Raw genomic sequence first — 15063 nt, forward strand, 5'->3', positions numbered from 1 at the left:
TTTTTTAATCTGTGTTCTGTTCTAGGTGTGATGAAAGAACTACTTTTCATGAATCAGGTATCTATTTTAAGAGCCTGTGTGTTGTTCTAGCCACTTCTCATTTCTGTTGTTTTCCTGAAGAAAGCTTAGAGATACTATGGTGTTCTGTGGTTAAAGCAGGGAATTGTGAGATTTTGGGTAATGCTCAAATCTTGCTGGAGTTTATTTTATAATCTCAGAACAACTTTTCAGTGGTACGCTAGAACGAGTTAGTCTCTAGAACTAACATAAGCCTAACCTTTAGGCAGTGTTATGAAATTGTTTAATGCTTTCAGCCTTTAATTGTACTGTAAAAAGATGTTATTCTGTTTCTAAAGTACTTTTTTCTTCTTCAGTATGGAGACTCTCAAAGGCTATGCAATTGTTTCCTTCCTAGCAAAGGCTTTTAGTTTTTTGGCAATTCTTTATCTATTATTTCTTAGCTGTAATTGGTGTCAAAATTATTTCCAAATGAAGTGGCAAAAACAGAGTAGGAAGTTCAAATTTCTACATTGCTCTGTTGATAGATCCTCAGTTGAAATCTTTTGAACTCAAATCCTGTCCCTCCTGTGAAACAGATAATGCTGTCAAAACCTGCTGGTCCTGAATCATTCAGTACTGAATGTTTAAGCACTGGCATCCAGGTACCTCTAACTGGCACCTGACATTAATAGTGGAGTCCCAGGATTATGCTCTGCTTTCTTCCACATGCAGAAGTGTGGTAGCTTAACAATATATTTAATTCCTATGCAGCTTGCTGGTAACTGATCAAACAGAGTTATGTTACTTTTTCAGTTAGAAATATCCGTCTCCAGAAACATCTGCATCTTGCTCTTCATTCCTAATCCATGTAACTCTAAGACAGTCCAGGATTCGAAAAGAATTCTCTTCATGGCAAAATAAAATTAGCACTGCCCTTGAAAAAACAAGAGGCACAACTATATGCTATACCAATACATAATTTTCATCTAAGATTGTTAGCTTAGCTATACAGACATATTCTGGTTGCCATATCTTCTAGGAACAATGCTAGGCTGTAAACTGAGCAAAGAGAATGCAAGAGAATTTGCAGAGATTTCTTGGTATCTTATTGATCCATCATAAATTGGAACAATTAGTATATGGAAGACAGCTGAAAGTAGCTAGCAACTTGTGGCATTTTGCTGCAATAATTTTTTTACAGCTGTCCTGTGGTATCCAGTGGCCTTTTCTTGAATAAGTAGGAAAAATAGGGATAACCTGTGTCAAAATTCTATTTGAAAGATTTAAAATAGCTTTGACTCCTTTGAATAAAATATCTTTTTCTCATCCAGTTTACCAATACGCATGTGAAATCACCAAAATTACTAGGAAAATCAAAATTTCTGAATAACAATCCAGAATTTAGAAACACAAATCCTTAATAGTTGAAGAGTAGATGGTTTCATACCTCCTTAAAAGCCACCTTCAACTCAGTATGACAACTGGGATCACAGTGTGTACGGCTTCTTGACTGCTACATTCAGGCATACTGAAGAATTCCAAATACTTATTAAAAATAATGACCTTTTGATTATTTTTCCCTTTTTTATTAAATATTCTGTTCTCACCATATGTATTGGGAAAACACTATGCATGTTCCATGATTCCAAGAATAAGTTGTATATGCTGTAAATACATCCAAGAAACTGATTTTCTTTAATATTTCAGCATGAAAAGGTCATCCTAGCCTTTGGCAAAAAGAGAAAAAAGGCCAATTTCTGAGAGCAGATGACGTTCATTTTTTCCTTTCCTGCCACATACTTGATCTGGCAGTTTTGCTTTTTATGAAATACCATCCCAGGTCAGCAAAAATTGGCTAATCAAAATGATAGTTAAGAACTTGTAATAGATTTTGGAGTTGTTAACTTGACAATTCCCTGAAATCATTGTTTCCATGTGCAGCAGCAGCCCAGAAAAAGACAGCAAAATATGAGGCATCACCAGGAAAGGTTTTGGGAAATAAGTGTGTGTCATTTTGTCACTGTGTAAATCTCTTTGAGGTTTACAGAACCATGATGGTGTATTAGATAAATGAAGGAAGAATTGTTATTTTCTGTGTCTCACAATACCAGAATGAGATGGTGCTCACTGAAACTAGAAGAGATTAAAAACAGATAAGTGATTTTTTTTATACAGCAGATAACTGTTGTTACAGGACATTGTGTGAGATAGCGTCAGTGGATTCAAAAAGAGCTTGGACAACTTCCCAGCCAACAGGACCAAGGCTGATAGGATGGGCAGGAGTGTACCCCCTGACATCCCTAATCCAATGATAGTAGTTATTGGGAGAGTGAAAGAGGAATGAGCTGCAGGTAGTGGCCAGGCTGATATGCTCTCTCTCACTAGAAGTGGAGTCTGCCACAGCTGGAGGTAGAGAGCTGGCCGAGATGGTCTCACCCAGTAGGGCAGTTCATAACAGCCAGTGACGGGTTCTACTGAAAAACAGAATAATCAGAGAGGTCTGTTTGCCAGAACTAGTACAGAAATGTCAATTCGTAGGAACTCCTGGATATTTGATACAGGCTCTGTTATTTGCTCTTCTTTTCCCCCCATTTCTCTATCACCAGTCTGGAGAAGGTTCAGGTGATGGTAGTCCTGACATGTCCCAGACAATCTCGTAGATGACCTTTGGTCAACCTTATTTATACCTTGGTATTGCTGCACCTGATGTTGTTGTGCTGGGAAGCTAAGGCCAGAGGTAGGTCCATTTCTTTGAAGTTCAAAATAATTTGATTTGCAGCAGAAGGAACTTCATTAGAAGGCCATAAGCAGTAGAGGGGACAAAATTCGAATAACATTTCTATATTGTCCCATGTTTTATAGTATCTGTTTATGAAGACTGTCTTCCTAATGGTCATAGTTTCAGCAAAAGAGTGGAAGAAATTCAGTGTCTCTGATTAGAACCACCTTATATCTCTGCTCCTGATGTCATTAAGTTCCTGTCCAGAATTCTTGCCTAAATCATCTGTTTTGAGTGATCTCAAAAAGAAAGTGCTGGCCGAGTTTAGAATGAACTATTCCTACCATGCAAATAATGAAGGTTTTCCAGGTTCGTTGTTGACCTATGTGATCTGTTTTTTGTTCCCTAATACTAGAATTCTATATGACTTGGGTCCTGTATTAGTGCAAGAACAGAAGGATGGGTTGCAGCTGCTCCATTCTTTGTCCTGTGCAGTAATGCACAAGGGAGCATGAGGGATAAGCATAACCTCAGTACACACTGCTGTTCCAACAGATTTTAATCTATCATGCAGGAGATGTATGCATAAAATTACCACTTTGTGTGAACATCCCATCATAAAAGAACTTTTGTTAAGCTGAGAAGAGTAAAAATTCTTGCTAAAAACAATACCTTCGTAAATTTATTCTGTCATCACTTATAATGGATTGCAAATAATCTTATTCTTTCAGGTAAGTTTATAAACAGGATATGCTAATATTGCAGAATAAGCATTATAATGTTTAGTAATTTTGTATGTAGGTAGGCATGTAAAGGTAGGTTAAAATTTATTGCTGTAAGAGCAGAAGCAGAGCTTTCTTTTGAAATCCTGGCTTGGAGGCCTGCTTAAATGCATGTTATTAGCACTTCCTTATAGAAAGATGCCTCTTGGCAAGTTTTTTGGTCTCATACCTAATGAACCAAAATGAAGGCCTCTACTGTTTATATATTCAGTTCTTAAAACTTTATAGTCAATGCTTGTATGTTTGTTTTTCTACTAATCTGAGGTGCTCCTTCATCCTAATAATAATTGATACTCCTACAAAGCCAGAAGATGATCTACACAAGAGATACAGTGCATTTTTAATGAATTTTTTTGACTTTTCAGCCCTTTGATCAGCATCAAACTTTTCAGTGATTTCTCTCAAATAAAGAGAATAGACTGAAAGTCTGTTCTGTGGTGACTTCATATACTGTTTTTTATCTATATCACATTTCTGGCATACTTCTCTCTCACTCTTTATTGAGGATCATCTTCCCATAAAGCATTGTCTTCAAGAAAATCAAATATACTTTATGAATGCATTTGCTGTGTTGGAGGAACCAGCTGTCTTGGAACTGATATGGTCCTTTAGCTCTACTGACCCCTTAGAGGCCCCAAATATATCTAGTGTTTTGTCTCAGGAGCTTGCATTTTCAGTACTGTGCTCTTTTTAGGAATTTTTCAGCTTACTGGTGGTCTTCTGTCATCAAAGCCAATTCTCAAATACTGGAAATGGAAAAGTTTTTCCACTTTGGTTAGTTCTTGTTTGTTTAGATTTTATTATAGAACCTTGTGAGAGCCTTATATTTTCCCTAAAAATCTTGTTTGCTTGAATTTCTTTCTAGATTGAATATGGTTGGATATATTGATATTCCAAGGTCTTTAGCAAAACTTTCTGCCTCATAGGTTACTTTGCTTTTTAAGTGTTTTTCAGGATGTGTTTTTATTTTGCTTTTTATTTTGTTCTTTTGTTTTTTACAGTCAGGTGATAGTGATGTACATAATGACTAACTCATCACAGCTTGAAAAACTGTGAACTTTGAGGTAGTTTTCTGAGGGTTTTTTCGAGTGACTTTCTCCAGTGATCTGTTCTGACCTTTTTTGTTATTGTGGTGTCTGTGAGTGTCAACTAAAGATGGGGAAAATGTTGTGAAAGGGAACACGCAAACGAAGGCTTACTCCACAACAGGTGAAATCTCTCTGTTGGGTTACACAGGAGTCAGGGACATTGGGAACTTAAGAATTCAGATTCTTCAGCAGCTGGGTAGGCTGAACAGTCCCTGCAGAATATTTCCATATTGATTTAATTAGCTTTTCCTTCTGGAAGACCATTGCTTTAGAAAGTTAGATTAGCAGTACAAATTAAAAATTTAAGGAAGATTCTGATAGGAACATCTTTAGGGGAAAGGAACATCTTTGACAAGTGGCCTATTTACAAATAGTTTTCCCCTTATGCTGAGAATAGTTATTGTGCTACTTTCTGTCTTTACTCGTTTTCAAGCTTGAAATGGTAGGAAAAAACAGTCAAAAACTATTCAAAGCAGTCCAAAACAAATAACTGTATTTGCTTGTTACACAGAACTCTTATTTATTTGATAGCAAACAGGTTTACCTTCACAATTTTTTATGAGTTTGGGTAGTGGCATTTGGAAAAATCAATGACTGTTTCATGTCTGCATTTGAGGCTGTGGGAAAATATATGCTGTTGATTGATATCTTAGAAAAACTATATGATAACATGAAAATGATGATGTAAAAAGGGCTAGCATGAAGTTGCTTGTAGAGTTGCAAGTTGTTAAGTTTTGAGTTTGATATACATTTTGAAACTCAAAATTGAGCTCATAGAGCTCAGGCACACAAAATAGCTCAGATTCGAAACAGAGAACCAAGGAAGGCAGGTATGAAATTAAATATACTTAAGGGATCCTTTTACAACTTCAGTGTGATTTTTAAAACAGTTACTCTGGTCAGAGGACTTCAGGTTCTAAAGAATGTTTTTCTAATTTTCAGGGTTCAGAAATACAGATTTTTTTTTTTAATTATAGTTTTCTGTTTCAGTACACCATAGATTTCAACAGCAAACTAAATCTTGAATGTAAAACTTGCCAATGACTCAACAGAGTGAACTCCCAATTTAGGTCTCTTCTGTCCTCTAGTTATGTTACTGCATATATATGGGAGTGGGGGGAATATTTATAAACAAACTGCTAGCACCTTTGATGACATAGGTCCTGTACATTTAAAACTGTGTCTTGGACTTTATAGCTGTCTTTCCGGTTACTGGGGTTCTGTTCTTTTCTCGTCCATAACCCGGTCTGACCTCATAACTGATCCTGCTTGAGCAGGAGGTTGAACTAGAAACCTCCTGAGGTCCCTTCCAACCTGAATTATCCTGTGATCCTATGATTTGGTTATGTAAGTTTTAATTTCAGCATAGGTTTGTTTGTTTGTATATGGTATGCTTGTATAATAACATAAAGCGCGTTGTTTTGGTTGCTTTGAAAATAAAAGGTGCAATACCTATGCATCCTTTTTTTTTTTTTTTTTTTAGGAAAGCAATTATGATGTTTCTGTGTTAAGATATATGCTCCTTTTGAATTTCATGATTTCTCTGTGTTTATCTGATTTTTCTTGAATTTGAAAAGTTTTGTTAGAAATCATATTTATAAAATCCATTTGCTGACAGTGGACAATGTTAAAGGAATAAGATGTCATAAATTCTGCAAGATAAGTTAGCTGCTTAAAAATTGTGCCATAGGTACAAACATTTGCCAGCAAAATTTCTTAGATCATCCTTAAACAACAGCTGTCATCACTACTCATTTTTTGCAGGGGACGGAGTGCTAGATCTCTCTACAAAGAAAAGCGCAAAGTTGGAAGAATCAAAATATGATCCATCGTGTTCTGAAAACTCAGTGTCTGGGTAAGCAACATTTAGGACTCTTCAGCTTATGTAAAAGGAAATAAATCCAAGTGTCTCTTACTTCTCTGAAGTCAGGTTTTATGTTCATAACATATTTGTAATGTATATACTGACACACACATGTGGTTTTATATTTTGCTTTTGAAAGAATTTTTGTTGCTCATAAGTGTGTGTCTATGTATATATCATATGTTTCATTTGTCTTTTTTCCTTTTTTTCTGTTTAAAGAAAAGTTATCAGAACAATCACCAAACTTTAGTTCATGTTACTAAAAATGAACTTAAAAATAATTAAATAACACAATAAAAGCAGCAGGATGGTAAAGGAAATGTGAATATATTCTTCAAGAGTTTATTTAGGAAACTTTGATTTTGGACAAAAATTACAATGTTGATATTTAGATTAAAAATACTCTTCAACTAACATGAACAAGTTAAATGGCTATTCTCTATAACATGCCTTAATACGAGAGGGAGAGAGAGAGAGAGAGAGCTCTTAATCATCATACTTACATCATGGTTCTGGCTATGGTGTGTGGTGGCAAATTGTTAAATTTATTCGTTCAGCAATAGGAATGGTATTGCATCTGCTGAAAGCTACCACAAAACTTGTGAAACACATTGTTTTGTTGGATTTTGTTATGATTTTGGCATCCTCCCATCCGCTAGCCATAGCAGGACCCTTTTTGTCACCTGTACATGTTACAGTATTACTTGCTACAAATAGGACTACAAACACAGTATTTGTTGAATGATGTAAAATTGCATTTTATTAATTTGCTGATATGAAGAAGTTCAAAAATTAATATGACTTTGTAATTAGAAAGCTATAAATAGTGGCTAGAAGTTTTTAAAACTGCGTTTATACTGCCAAAATGGACTTGATTGTTAATTACAGCGCTTTACCTTATTGTTGTAGAAAGCCTAGTTTTGTGCAAGTCTGGGATGTTTGTGTGTAGTTATGTACTTATTGCTGCAAATTTTCTATGAGGGGGTTGACTCTTTTATTACTTGTTTAGCGGTAACGTCACGTTTCTACTAACAAAAACTCCTTCAGGATTTGGGTATTTAATGGAACGTTAATTGTATAATTAAAATTATAACAGTGTTGCTCTGCAAGCATGTGAACAAGGGAGTATAGCAAGCACATGAGAATATTATCAAATACTGAGCTAGGATATAAAGTTCTTGGAAGGGCTGCTGTAGAGGCCACCGTATGATTTTGACGCACTGTCCTACCAGAACTGTAACATTTTGCTAGGATAATCATTTAACTACCACATCTCAAAGGCTTAAAAGTATCAGAAGCAGTGATGTTACCGAAGCAAGGAGTATAATAAAGGAGTGGACCCTTCCCTTCCATAGCTGTGTGAGAGTCTCTCATACATCAGTTTACCATCGTTTCATTCCATCCATCCAGGAGACTACACAGACACAGAGAGGACTATGTGGAAAGAAGTGCTGAGTTTGCAGATGGTTTGCTCTCAAAAGCTTTGAAAGACATTCAGTCTGGAGCACTGGACATAAATAAAGCAGGCATACTTTATGGCATACCTCAAAAAACTTTACTTCTCCACTTAGAAGCCTTACCAGCAGGAAAGCCTGCACCTTTTAAAAACAAAACTCGAGATTTCAATGATAGTTATTCATTTAAAGACAGTAAAGAAACTTGTGCAGTCCTACAAAAAGTAGCCTTGTGGGCAAGAGCTCAAGCAGAGCGCACAGAAAAAAGTAAACTCAGTCTACTTGAAACCTCAGAATTAAAATTCCCAACAGCTTCCAGTTACCTCCACCAGTTAACTCTGCAGAGAATGGTTACTCAATTTAAAGAAAAAAGTGAAAATCTTCAATATGAAACTTCAAGTCCTACTGTACAATTAAAAATTCCTCAGCTAAGAATAAGTTCTGTATCCAAACCACAGTCTGATACTGCTGGTCTTCTGGATGTTATGTACCACGTTTCTAAAACCTCCTCAGTCTTAGAAGGATCAGCTCTTCAAAAATTGAAAAATATACTCCCTAAACAGAACAAAATTGAATGTTCTGGAGCTGTAACTCACTCAAGTGTTGATTCCTACTTTCTGCATGGGGACCTCTCTCCTTTGTGTCTTAATGCTAAGAATGGAACAGTAGATGGAACCTCAGAAAATACAGAAGATAGTTTGGATCGTAAAGATAATAAGCAGCCAAGGAAAAAACGTGGCCGCTATCGGCAGTATGATCATGAAATAATGGAAGAAGCAATTGCAATGGTAATGAGTGGGAAAATGAGTGTTTCCAAAGCACAAGGAATTTATGGGGTACCTCACAGCACTTTAGAATATAAAGTAAAAGAAAGATCTGGAACTTTGAAGACTCCGCCGAAGAAGAAACTCCGATTACCAGATACTGGCTTATTTAATATGACAGATTCAGGGACTGGCAGCTGCAAAAATAGTAGCAAGCCTGTGTAGAATAATTGTTAGCGAATTGTTTTGTGTGTGTGTGTGTGTGTGTGTGTATGTATGTCTGTATACACACACTGTGTGAGAAATACATATGCTCACTCTGACAGAAGACATGAAATTATACAGTTCAAAAACCACATACATGCCTTTTGAAAAATAGTTTTATTCAGGGTTTTCACTGTGGACAGAATTATAGAGTTGCTCACTTAATTCTGATAGTGTGTATTTAATATAATCCTTGTATAAATAGGTGAAAAGATTCAGGTTTTATTTAGTAGTCAATAGCATAAAGATGTTTTGGGAAAACAAGTATTTGTCATGTGAAACATAATTTTTAATTTGTGAAGAACCACTCTACCCATTCAATAAACCATCTTATTACGGAAATACACAATCAATGGTTTGCAAACTTTTATACTTCACAGAATACTTGCAATAAATTGTAAGTAACTCAGATTATACAAATCAAGGGATTTTTTTAAAGAGCTAGTTCCTTACAAGGAAGTGGATTTGTGAAGTATTAGTAGGATATAGTACATTCTGTGAAAGAAAAAAATTCATCATTACTTAAATATCCAATACAAGTAAGAAATAAACATTTCATTAATAAAAGTGTATGTTAGCAGGCATAAACTGCATTTTTTATCATTTTAAGAGAATTTTGTTGTTCGTTTAGCAAGAAATTGGTGTTTACAAAATGTACACTTATGAAACCTGAGAAATTACTGTAGTTAGAATTATTAAATATGAAATAAGATGGAATACTAAGAGCGTAAAATAATTTAAACTTTATTAACATAATTTTCCTTTTTAGTTTGAAAAATAAGGTAATTTGTAAGGTTTAAAAGGAAAGTTGGAATGCAACTTAGAGCATGTTCATAATGTGCACAGAATGAGCTTGAGAATGGTTTGTTGGGTTTTTTTGGTTTAAACGTGCTGGTTAGTTGATGTTATGACTACTTAAAATTTATTTAAGGATTGTGTCACACTCCTGTTGAAAAACCTCACTGTAACTGTAATGTATTTGCTGCTGTGACATTTCAAGACATTTTCAGTTTATCAAAATGAATACCAACTTACATTATCATTTTGCTAATAACCAAATTTGCAGTTCAGGGTCTTGATAGAAATACAAATATTAAACAGTGAAGCTGTTTTGAACTTTCAGTAATATAAATTCTTTATAAATTTGGTAGTTAGAAGTTAGGCAGTTCACTTTAAATATGTAACTTTTAATAGAATTTAAGGGAGACCAATTACCTTCATATTACAGTTTTTAAATGAATTTCAAAGTATTCACATTGGACTTTATATATATAATTTTATTTGTGTAATATCACAAAGCATATGTCTACATATGAAGAATGAGGGCTTGCTTCATATATTCAATATGGAACATCAATGCCCTTTTCCTCTGAAAGTGTAATTATTTCTGTATACATCTAATTTGGCTTAGAAAAAAATTTTTTTCCAACTTTTATGCATTTTGTGCACATGTATACATTGTCAAATGTGTTTTTTCACTTAAATTTGCATGTGCAGAGGTTAGTTATATACATGAAATGGGACATTAGATACATGTGGGCCACACCAGGTAATTTGATTTTTAGATAAATTTGCCACTAAGTTCAGTGGAAAGTATATTTGCAATACTGATGGCAAAATCTAGCCCATTACCTTATTAAAAGATAACAGCTTACATTTTTAAATAGAATAAATCCTTAAGAAATTAAGTGAAACTGCACAACCAGTGTATCAGTTCTTTGGTCTCTCAGATCTATACTGAATATTCTTTGGTGATTAAGGTTTACTTACATATTACAAAATGGATCCTTTTATTTAGCCAGAACTGTACCTAATAACAAGCAGGTCACAAAACAGCAGATGTCAGGGTCATCTTTCATTATAAAAGAATTAAGCCATATTTTGTGAGGGCCAGAAGGATTAATTTGTTAATGTATCCCCACTGGAAAATGAAGTCGAAAAAAGCTAAATGTTTCAAGATCTGTCTTTATACAGTTTTACTTGCAAAAATTTGGGGTTTCAATACACTGCCTAATATTTGTACCATACTGATGTTTTATACTCCTCAGACAGTGCTATAAACTTGAGTCAGAAGTTTGTATTGAAGGCAAATTACAATACTCTTTTTATATCATTTAAAAGATGACCTGACCAAAAAATTGACAGGATTCATAAAATCAGGGATCATTTTACTATTGACTTAACAGTGCTCAGTAGTTTTGTATGTAATATTATAATTAATTTTCAACATTTTAGTACTTGTATTTATTTTTTGGTCAGAAATAGTATATTAAAATATTTTTTGATAGTTTATAGATGATATTCAACCTGTAAGTGTTTAAAAGGAACAGAACTATTTGTTTCTAATTATTAGGCTAACCTTTGATTACACAACTAAGGAAAGGCAGGGAAATGTGTAGATTCTCCTTCCCCAACCCCTGTGTATTCCATTAAATGTCATTTAAATTATACATTTTGAACTGTTTTATAAATTCAGTTACCAGTCACTACTTAGTAATTGACAATTTCTGAAAATTCATGTTTCAGCAGAATTTTAAATGAAGGCGAAAGCAAGCCCTACATGCTTTCTACTTATTTGAATGTTTCTCAAGTATTTTATATTAAAAAACAGTGCCTCTGTTTTTAGAACTACTGCTCAGTAAAGCTGTTTAAACCATTTCTGGTAGCTAATGACAATTTTATATTAAATTGTATATTAACTTTAGTGAAACTGATTTTTTAGTTGTTTACAGTACAAATACTTGTATTTGTTTTTTAATTGCAGTATTTCCATTGTCGCAGTAATTTAGTAAAACTCTGTGGCTGCCTTGATTTTTGACAGATTTTGTTAACAACTGATTTCTAGGTAATTAGTTATATTTATGCATAAATCAATTGCACTATAATTCATGAATTATTTATTACAATATTTTCTAATGAATTCCATGTATTTGTCTTGTGTTGTAGATGTACTGTAATTCTGTTTCTTCTTTGTGTTGTTATATTCCTAAATCTGATTGTATGAATTTAATTGTTTAGTTAACGTGTTTCTACGTTGTAATTTGTAGTAAAGCACTTCAATGCTTTTGCACATAAATTTACAACACTGATGTGTGATTGATTTGCTCATTCAGTAAAAAAAAAGAAAAAAATAAGAAAAGAAAAAGCTGTACACTGACTCATTTGACTTACTCCTGAGGCACAAGGTTAATAGCAGCGGCATAAGATCAAAACCTGTACAAATTAAGCATTTAGTGGCTATTTTACTATGAGAACATTTATAAAGCAGAAATAGGTGTTTTGAAGAAGGAATTTTTCTCAGAAATTATACATTACTCATAAATGAGAAGAAATTCAGAAAGCTAAAGGATGTATATATTATAAAACTTTTGCAGCTGAAAATTAGCAAAAGCAGTAAGGACACTTAAATGGAACTGGATGTTCATTTTCCTAATGCAATTATCTATATATCTAATTACATTAGCTTTTTAGTGGAGATTTATTTACTTAGGAAAGCCAGAAAATGAATATTTCAGTAAGTACAGATTTCTATTTCTGTAATAGTTCTATTTCTTTCTTTCTATTAGTATTTGACAATACTTTTGGTTCCAATTACGCTGTGAAGTTGCTGTATTTGTCTAAGTTGTCTGTGGCTGAGAAGACAGAGGATGGAATTCTAGGGAAGGAAATCTTTAGGCAGTCTCTATTAGAGTCCTTTCCTGACAGTTTTCTGGGTTTGAGGAGAAGGCAAAGTTTTTTTGTTTGTTTTTTAATATAAAATAATATGCTGGAAAGATAGTGCTTAACCTTAAGACATCTCAGCCTTAGTGCCAATTTTGGATTCCAGTCAATCCCCACTCCTTGGTATTGACTGCCCCTGACCTCCAGCAGGGAAATAGTGCAATTCCATGCTTAACTCCTGTCTTCAGAGGTATTGTACACAATGGGAAATGGGGGAGCAGCATGTATTGATGCTCTCCCCTCTTAACCCCTCCGTTTCCTACCCACTCTCTAACTGTCTTTCGTGTGATTTGTAGGAAGTGCAAGACAGTTCTGTGCAGAAAGCATGCAATTGTGAAAGTGATAACCCTTCCTTCACCGTTTGGCATTAACGTTAGAGCCTTTTGTCCTGAGGAGAGTCTAAATTAGAGTGTGACTATACAAACTTAAAAGGGCTATAGGAAGGAATTGCAGGGAATGTTAAAGCTTTAATTTGTCTGCATATTAAGCTCCGCTCCCAAATTGCAACTAAGTCAGGAGTTGGTGCATTTCACAAATGTGGGGGAATCATTTAGTGTGGTACCATTATGATAGATGAAGTTGCCTGTCAGCCTGAAAAACTAAAGCATGTCAAGGGAAAGCAGATTATAAACATATTATGCAAGGGTAGATAAGCAGGAAAGAGATCATATTAGGAGATGGAGGAGTCTCCAGTATGCCTGTGATAATCAGGATGTAGATTCATTCAATAGGTTGATCTTCATGTAGCCAATTTGAAGCAGTTTTGAGGCATTTGGAAAGCTTGCTTGCTAGCTTTGAGAAGCTTTCAAGGTTCTGGAAGTTTCTTCCACCAGTGAGCTTATATTAAATAAAAATTACTCATATTTTGGATATGAGTAGTCTACAGTTAAAGATCTCCAGTGAAACTCCGTTAGACATAGCTTATAAGCCTAGAAAGACAAACATCTGTCTGTTTAGAGACTTCGCTCTATGGAAGCAGGTACCATAGCCATCACTTTAGCAAATTAGTACTTAACAAATTTACTGCGATTTGCAAACAAAATATTGAAGACCTAGTGCTTTGTTCATTTTTTTCCTATGTAAGTTTTCAAAACATTATTTCATTAAAGTCATGGTGGTAAGGAGGGCAATTAGTTTTTATCCGTAATTGAATTACTAGAGTAAACTTTCTTCTTACAAGTGATACTTTTTGACATCTCATTACTCCTGAATTTGTAGAACAATCTGTAACAAAACGGACCCACGTTAAGTCTGAGAAGTAACACTCAAATTCTTCTCAATGTAGTGGCGTCAAAAACAGTTAAATCTTGACAAGACATGCCCTTGAATAATGTTCTTTTTATTTTAGATTGCAAGTGCAAAGAAGGGGGGTGTTTTCTCTTCTAACGGCATCAATTATTTCAGTTTAAATATAATTAGAATTTCAGCCAATAGTATCAGGATTATTCTAGGCTTTTATGAGCGCTAAACTTTAAAATTCATGGGGGACAATAAAAATACAAAATTATGTATGTATAATTTTTAGTGAGAAAGCTAAAGCAAAAAGTTGTTATTGATGCTAATTACACTGAGTATGGACTAATTAATGAATAGGCAACTTTAAATATGTTAATTTTTTTAAATGTTTCTTTCTTGCTCAATACGGTTGTAAAACTAATCAAAGTGAAGTTTTTCTAAAGTACAGGCTTAAATGAAAAAAATTACGTGAGATGATATTAGAGTGAAAAGTTAGTGTCATGTTCAGAGTTTGGTGATATGTTTAAACAATACATACTTTTCTAAAACAGAATTCTTACAATATTTTCTACTTGTGCAATTGGTTTCAGTAAAACATTTGAATTAGATGTTAACTATCTGATGATAGTTGCTATCCAAGATATGGATTTTGTATTTAGTTGAAGAAAGATCTGTATTAATTTCTACCATGGAAAATTTTCAGCTTTTCAATATAAATGATTGATTAGGTAAGTAGTGACATTAGTTTTAATAATTGATAAGAAATGAATTAAATAGTTAAGGTAATATTTGATAAGTGATTTTATTCTGAGTGAATATCTTTGCAAACAACTGCTTAGAAGTCTTATTTAGATACAGACCTACCCTGTATTTGAGATTTAAAGGATTTTAATCTTTGACACAGAATTTACTTATTTCAGTTGTGATTATCTCTGTTTCCGTGTAATTAAAGAATCCATGTGTGTTGTGCATGTGTGCACGCGTGTAATATATTGCAATGAAAAGCCTGTGACAGACTCCTGCAATGTGTTTTAAAAATGAAAAGGGAGGCTTGTATCTAAACAGAACAGTAAAGGTAGCAAATGGCCATTTTTAAAACTTTCCATTAGCCTATTAAGATTCAGTGTCCTTTCAAAAATAAATCCTAAAAAGGATTTTTAAATAGTATGCTG

The 15063-nt window shown here is 34.1% G+C and overlaps 1 protein-coding gene across 3 annotated transcripts in view; it reads left to right on the forward strand.

Moving 5' to 3' along the window:
- Nucleotides 1–15063, forward strand: part of LCORL (ligand dependent nuclear receptor corepressor like) — an 85534-nt gene that overhangs the window by 47940 nt on the left and 22531 nt on the right. For 2 of the 3 annotated variants that reach the window (XM_064511381.1, XM_064511380.1), the window contains one exon: nt 6354–6444. In XM_064511381.1, coding sequence (XP_064367451.1) covers nt 6354–6444 — 91 coding nt within the window. Of the gene's footprint in view, nt 1–6353; nt 6445–8892; nt 14620–15063 lie in introns of those variants that run through there. The other variant, XM_064511382.1, reaches the window with a different exon arrangement.

This window comes from Dromaius novaehollandiae, chromosome 4 (genome assembly GCF_036370855.1).
Source record: "Dromaius novaehollandiae isolate bDroNov1 chromosome 4, bDroNov1.hap1, whole genome shotgun sequence".
NCBI classification, from domain to species: domain Eukaryota; kingdom Metazoa; phylum Chordata; class Aves; order Casuariiformes; family Dromaiidae; genus Dromaius; species Dromaius novaehollandiae.